Source organism: Heptranchias perlo, chromosome 11, assembly GCF_035084215.1.
Source record: "Heptranchias perlo isolate sHepPer1 chromosome 11, sHepPer1.hap1, whole genome shotgun sequence".
Classification (NCBI taxonomy): Eukaryota; Metazoa; Chordata; class Chondrichthyes; order Hexanchiformes; family Hexanchidae; genus Heptranchias; species Heptranchias perlo.
Genome location: NC_090335.1, coordinates 35,421,681 through 35,428,564, shown reverse-complemented (window position 1 = coordinate 35,428,564; position 6,884 = coordinate 35,421,681). Strand labels below are relative to the sequence as shown.

The 6,884-nt window shown below is 38.7% G+C and overlaps 1 protein-coding gene across 1 annotated transcript in view; it reads right to left on the bottom strand.

Moving 5' to 3' along the window:
- Positions 1-331: 331 nt before the first annotated feature.
- igsf11 (immunoglobulin superfamily member 11) overlaps positions 332-6,884 on the bottom strand; it is a 169,505-nt gene continuing 162,952 nt past the window's right edge. Inside the window, exons 6-7 of the mRNA XM_067992312.1 lie at positions 6,262-6,409; positions 332-2,696 (exon numbers count right to left, since the gene is read on the bottom strand). Of these exons, the coding sequence (XP_067848413.1) occupies positions 2,267-2,696; positions 6,262-6,409 (578 nt within the window). The 3' untranslated portion in view covers positions 332-2,266. The remainder of the gene's footprint in view (positions 2,697-6,261; positions 6,410-6,884) is intronic.

Sequence of the window (6,884 nt, the reverse complement as noted above, 5' to 3'; positions counted from 1 at the left end):
GCCAATAAATGTGAGTAGATAAATGATTTAGAAATGTTGTTGGCTGATCAAAAATAGGCCAAGCAATTATTTTCTAGCATCTGTCTGTAGGGTAAGTGTCCTTTTCCAAATGACTTCTATTCCTCCACACCCTTCAGTATCAAACCAAAATTACTGGTTCTTACATTATTTGTCTTTAAAACAGATTGATAAAAATGCCAACATGTTGAAGGAATTTTGTAGAATTGGTTAAAAATCTGATAAATTCACAATATTTAACCCCATTACATCAAGCGTTGTAATTTTTACAAAGTGAAAAATTCAAAATACCAACATAAAAAAAGGAACAAGATTTTACAGTACTGTGTGTTTATTTGTATATTTAACAGAGTTATAGAAGTGCACAAGAATCAAAAAGACAAAAAATTGCTGACTCCGATTTTTATAATTATTAATCCAATAACTGAAATTCATGTACAAATGGATGAAAATCAGTGATGTCTTTGACAACAGTTTTCCTTCATTTCTACCTGTTAATTCACATTCACTGGCCAGCAGTCTTATCCCAGTGACAGTGGAGATTTTTTAAAACTATTCTCCCTGGGATGCTTACAGTGCATTGACTAGCAGTATTACAGATGGATGAAAAACCCAGGTCTTTTGACGTATATATAGTCAGTGTGTTTAGTAACTTCTGGGGAAGGTGTTTTGGCACTGTTGTCATCAGCAACGGTCAGTATTTACATAACAGATGGAAGAAGTTCATATTACCCTTTAATAAATTGAATCAGGTTTTTTTGTGATACAATAGTCAAATGATTTACCACCACTGACAATTGAGAGGGTTAATTATTTAGTTGAAGTCTGTCAGAGTGCCCAGTTTAGCATAAAACCTCTACAGTAACCTACAGGAGAAGTCAAACTGGTATCTAATGTTAGCCCTCAATTTCTTTTCCCATGAAAAACGTGAGGACCTTCTGCTGGCTGATCATAGCCCTGTGGTGTCAAGGCAGTGAAAGAACCTGGAATCTGTAATCTCCCAGCTAGAGGGTCCTAGCTGACCCAAATAATGTACAATAGTAGTAATAGGGTCAGAGATACCATTAAAAAATGTAAACAAATGTTGCAATGTAAGTGTAACCTAATTTCTTAATAGTAATAGGGAATTCAAAGAAATATTTCTTCAGAAAATATGTTTATCCAAAGCTTTTAACAACAAAATGCTGAAGCATCAACTTCAGCCATTATAAATCTTTCCTTCAATACAATAACACCATTTTAAATGTTGTTGTTCAAACAAAACCATTGTAAAATACCAGTTTATTGTTCCACGGAACAATTAAGATATTTGCATGTTCAGTCCAAGTATTTATGAACCCGTTTTTGCGGTTGAAAATATAATTCGGTATTTCCATTCCATTTTCTAATATTTTCTTCCTCAAATCAACTCAGCAGTCTAGTTTTCTCAGTCAAAATTGGTCTTGTTGCCTGTATATTGCGCTGCTTTTTTTTTGTAGAATCATTCTAAAATGAGTGCTTCAGCAAAAGCAATGTATTGTGGTATCTAAGACATCCAGATTGGAGGACATAACCTCAAACCGTTCCCTTCAAAGAAAACTATATTGTTCCAAAATTACGTCCAGTTGATAAAACTATTTTTGCACCTATTGCTGGCTCCTTTAATGCATCTAAAATTGAGTTTCTGGAAGTCAGTTATTAATTTTCCAGAACCAATCCTTTAAATTTGATTATTGCCCTTCATTCAAATATTTCTTCTTTTCCCAGGTGCAGTTACAAGCATCTGAAGGTTAAATGAAGTGATGTATTCACACTTTGAGATATTCTTGGTAAAAATCCTTCAGGTATCCCTGTCTCTCAAGACGGCAGTAACTTTATTTCAGACATGGTTTCGGACTCTCACAAATTATTAAGAAGCTACACTCAAATCACAAACCTGGATTACTCATCTTCAATTTCAAGCAACTGTTTTGTTCCTTTTGGAACAACTTGTACTCCATTTTTTTTAATGTACCTTAACAAGTAAGTCAATGTCAGTCTATGACTTTTGAAAAGCAAAGTAAGACTAAAAATGTGTTAATTTAAGACAAAATGTAGTTACATGTAAGTCAAACTCAGGCATGAAATGGCTTTGCTTTTATATAATGTCTCTCACAGACCAGGGACCTGTCGAGAAAGGACATGGTGTATTTTTTACATGAGAAAAGATCAGCCTGCAACTGAGGTTTAGGTCACAAGTATTGTCTTCAGTCTATCAATGAAATGTTATCTACACCAGAGATCCTGCCCTGTTCTGTGCAGGTACCATAACTGGTATGCCGCCCATTCGCTGAAGGTTTGCATGACTAACAGTATAGGAGAGTGTGTGCTGTGGGGGTGTCTTACGACCAAGTGAGCCATTGCACCGTGCTATGTTTTGTGGAGATGGAGATGAACTTGTAGCAACGACCATTGCCTTTGGTGTGGTATGGTGGCTTCCATTCGTATACAACGGTCGGTTCTGTGGTTGACTGGACGACGTGGTAATTGAGTTCCGCGTGTGACCATTATACCGATTGAATGAATTCGACTCATAGGTGGGCTTCTTGTTTTGCCAGTAGTGGGCATTGTATGTGTTCTTTGATGTGAGGGTATAATTTTCAGAGGAACCATCTGGATGGAAGCCTTTAATGGATGATGATGGTGGGATGTCATCTTCCCTGAATGAAAGGAATATTGAATTTTTAAAAATGTTATCAGAATAATTGTTAACCACCTATTGATTCTGTTGCATCTTTCTATTATGTCAAGAAATAATACAATTGTAAAGATGATTATTCCATGAGTTAGAAAGTGCTAAACCTGATGAGTCACATAGAACTAAAATGTAATAAACTAAACAGGTCAGCTCTAGGCCTACAGCACTGTAGCCTCAATATTCCGACCCATGCTCCCATTGCATGTGGCTCCCCACTGGGGGCACAGGATCAATAAATTTATCCTAATATGTCAGTTATTCTCTATATATTTTGTTTGTACCACAGGTATAAATGAATTACATTAAAACTCCTATAGTGAAGAATGTTAACCTTCTTTATGACATTATTGTGAAATTAATATGGTATATATAAAGTATTATCCCACGGATTATTCAATTCCAGAGGAATCAGACCGTGCATGAGAGCAAGAATGTTGCATCTTATTCATGAATATTACAAACAATAACAAGGTTCATGCTTTTATTTAATTCTAATCAGAGCGATACTCATTATTGTGTTTTACAAAATAGACCAATATTTCATCAAAACTAAAAGCCTTAAGATTAATTCCACAATATGTTGATTGTTATGCCAGTATTCTGCAGATTTAACACAGAACTTGAAATAAATGACCCCACTATCTTCTGCATTGTTGCCTAGCAACTTTGACATCAAAGTGGTTTCAGCACTCCTATCAGTTTGGCCGAGATTCAAACCCATGTACAACTAGTGAAAGCTCAATCTTCTGATCATCTGCTTCACTATTTTCCTAACAGTCAGACATTTATGAAGTTACTTTCACCTTCAAGACACCGTGGGACACGCCTATAGTTCCGTGGATGAGAGCACGGCATGATATGGTATTGAGCCTGCCCTCCACTAAGTACTTATCCATAGTAGTGTGGCTCAGTAGGGGAATTCAGAGAGAATCAAACCTGTCTCCCACCACTCCCTGCGCCGTGCATGCATTGATGTTCCAACACATTATGCCATCAAACCACATTCATGCAAAATATTTTAACTGGTCTGTGAATCCTTGCTTTTCAAAAGAAACCTCGTTGGGTGAAATACACGAAGCATAAACAGACTACAACTGATCAGACAGCCAGAGAAAAAAATCTCAGGGCCCACAGAGCTCTTGCACATCATCCATTATTCCACAATCCGTCAATCCTTATCATGCAAATTTTGTACTTCTTTTCTGGAATCATAATTAGGGCATGAGATTTTAGTTTAAAGGATGACAAATGTAACTGCTACAGCCGTCAGAATGAAAATTTAATTTATTCATTTAACCTAATAAATCAAGTGCTCTACACAATGAAAATAGAATGAAAATGTGTATTTCCATTAATTTTCTTCTGCAGTACTTAATAGGGAACAATAAATTTCGGAGAAACTTGCACTGATGTCAATCACAGAGTGCCATTATGTATTTACATTGAAATTCACATTAAAACTTCTTGCGGTCACTAATCTGTTGCATGGAAAAAACAGAAAAAATTTAAATCCATATATATTATACAAATAAAAGTCTTGTGTCCAGCATTTATCTGTAACACTTCAGATGTCAGACTTTACACTTCGTGGCTCTGCCCTTGCATATGCAATAAACTTTTACACCACCAGATCCTTCCAAGCCATCAATGTGACATATGCCAAATGAGTCAATCAGCTGCCCACAGATGCATCAAAAGCCTTTGTTTGCAAGGGGTAACACATTCATCACTACCTGTGGAAAGGAGGCAGCAGCTTGGCAGAGTACAGAATATTCCCAGCTGCCAGGGTTCCCCCAAAAATACAGGGGATAGTGGATGCACTCTGTACTGTACAGACTGCTGCCACCTCCTGATAAGCAGTGTGTGCTGCTGCTCACTGGGGAAGATATCCTGAAGTGCTGAACAGGCTACTCCTCCTCGTATTCACCTCATGCAGCATCATGTCTACTTTGCCAGTCATCAAACAGGTGGGCAGGTGCGCTGGCCACTGTCATTTGCCCACAGACTGCATTTTGTGCCTCCACATTGTGTTTCCTTTCACCTCATTTGTGCCTGGCACATCTCGCTCCTCCCAAACCCTGGTAAAGGCTGACAAATATTTGAAATTCAATTGGAAGCTTTAAAAAGGCTGAAATAATATTTACTCTCCTAAGCAGTCATTTACCTCTAAGTATGCACTTTGGTTTAAATCTGAGCTGCTGGCCAGATTTTGTGCATCCTCCATTAGGCTAGCTGCTGGTGCAAGACCAGCATTGTGCTGGGAGCTTATGCTAATTATCAGACCCTACAAAATTGGGCACACTCTCCTCACTGCACTGTGGGCTAGCTTGGGCCAGGCTACTAACTGTTCCCAGAACAAATTTTGCTAGATCATAAAATTGAGACTTTTATTAAAATTAAGATCAATACACATGTAATACAAAAAGGGAAACACCTTTCTGCTTTATTTAAAAAATATCCTGCTCTAATGATGTGCCTGAAACAGGTGCTGAAGAAAATGGAAAGCACAAGGGAATCCCCCTTCATGTCTTATGGGATTCACAAATTGATCGTCAGGGAGGCATGGCCAGTTATTTTAACTCTCATCATTATTGGACATGGTGCAAAAGAAAGAAAGAAAAAGACTTGCATTTAGATAGCGCAATTCACGACCTCAGGATGTCTCTAAGTACTTCATGGTCAATGAAGTACTTTTGAAGTGTAGTCACTGTTGTAATGTAGGAAACGTGGCAGCAAATTTGCACTTGCTAAGGTCCCACAAACAGCAATTTGGTAATGACCAGATAATCTGTTTTAGTGATGTTGGTTAAATAAATAAATATTGACCAGGACACCAGGCAGAACTCCCCTGCTCTTCTTCAAAATAGTGGCATGGGATCTTTTACATCCACCTGAGGGGGCAGACGAGGCCTTGGTTTAACGTATCATCCAAAAGGCAGCACCTCCAATAATGCAGCACTCCCGCAGTACTGCACTGGAACGTTAGCCTAGATTTTGAGCTCAAGTCTCTGGAGTGGGGCTTGAACCCACAACCATCTGACTCAGCGGTGAGAGTGTTACCACTGAGACACGGCTGACACTCTATAAATGCTTCTGTAGTTCTCAAAGGGTTTAGTAACTGCTGCCCTCTGTCGAAAGCCCACTAAGTACTGAGGGAGAGCTGCATTGTCGGAGGTGCCATCTTTCGGATGAGACATTAAACCGAGTCCCCATCTGTTGTTCAGTTGATTGTAAAAAAAAATCCAATGGAACTGTTCAAAAAAGAGCAGGGGAGTTCTCCTGGTGTTGTGGCCAACATTTACCCCTCAACCAACACCATCAGAAAAACAGATTAACTGGTCATTATCTCATTGCTGTGTCTGACACCTGGCTGGGCTCCAATTAGCTGCCACATTTGCCTAAATAAAAGCGGCGACTGTGCCTCAAAAGTAATTAATTGGCTGCGAAGTGCTTTGTGATGTCCCAAGGATGCGAAAAGTGCTGTATAAATGTGAATTCTATATTTCATAATAACCTGAAGTACTAACCGGATCTCGTTGGGAATCTCTTCCTCTTCATACTTGTTTTTGCTCCTCCAGTAGAACAGAATGACAACAATAGAAAGGATGCAGAGCAAAAGTGCCAGGATGCCCGTCACCACAGCTCCAACTATGATTCCAACATTCTGGAGCTGAGCTGTTGAAGCAAAAGAAAACAGAAAATTTTAGCTTCTTTTTCCTCCCTGCAACCAATTTATGTGAAGTATTTTCTTCACATTGTTCATCACTCCCCAAATGCCAAGACAGGCAAGTGACCTACTGCCAGGTTTCTGATGCTTTGTAACCAACTGTTCTGAAATCTACTTATTCCTGCCCTCTGGGGAAGTATCAAGCCTCTGTTTGGGACTTTTCCTGATGTACCAACCGAGACTGGGACATGAACCTGCATGCAGCACACTGATACAACATATAGCATGCTAGCCCAACAGTGCAATGTCATCTTTAACTTCTATTGAACCATTTCATAATAAAGGTATTGGGCTGAACTGTCAGAGTATTTTGATGGTAAATAAGATTTTCTCACTGTCTTGCTGTGACTTCCATTTCCAGGTTTGTGTTTGTGGCTTGTTCTGCAGCACTACTCTGAAATAAGTTCCCAAGATATTGGCAAT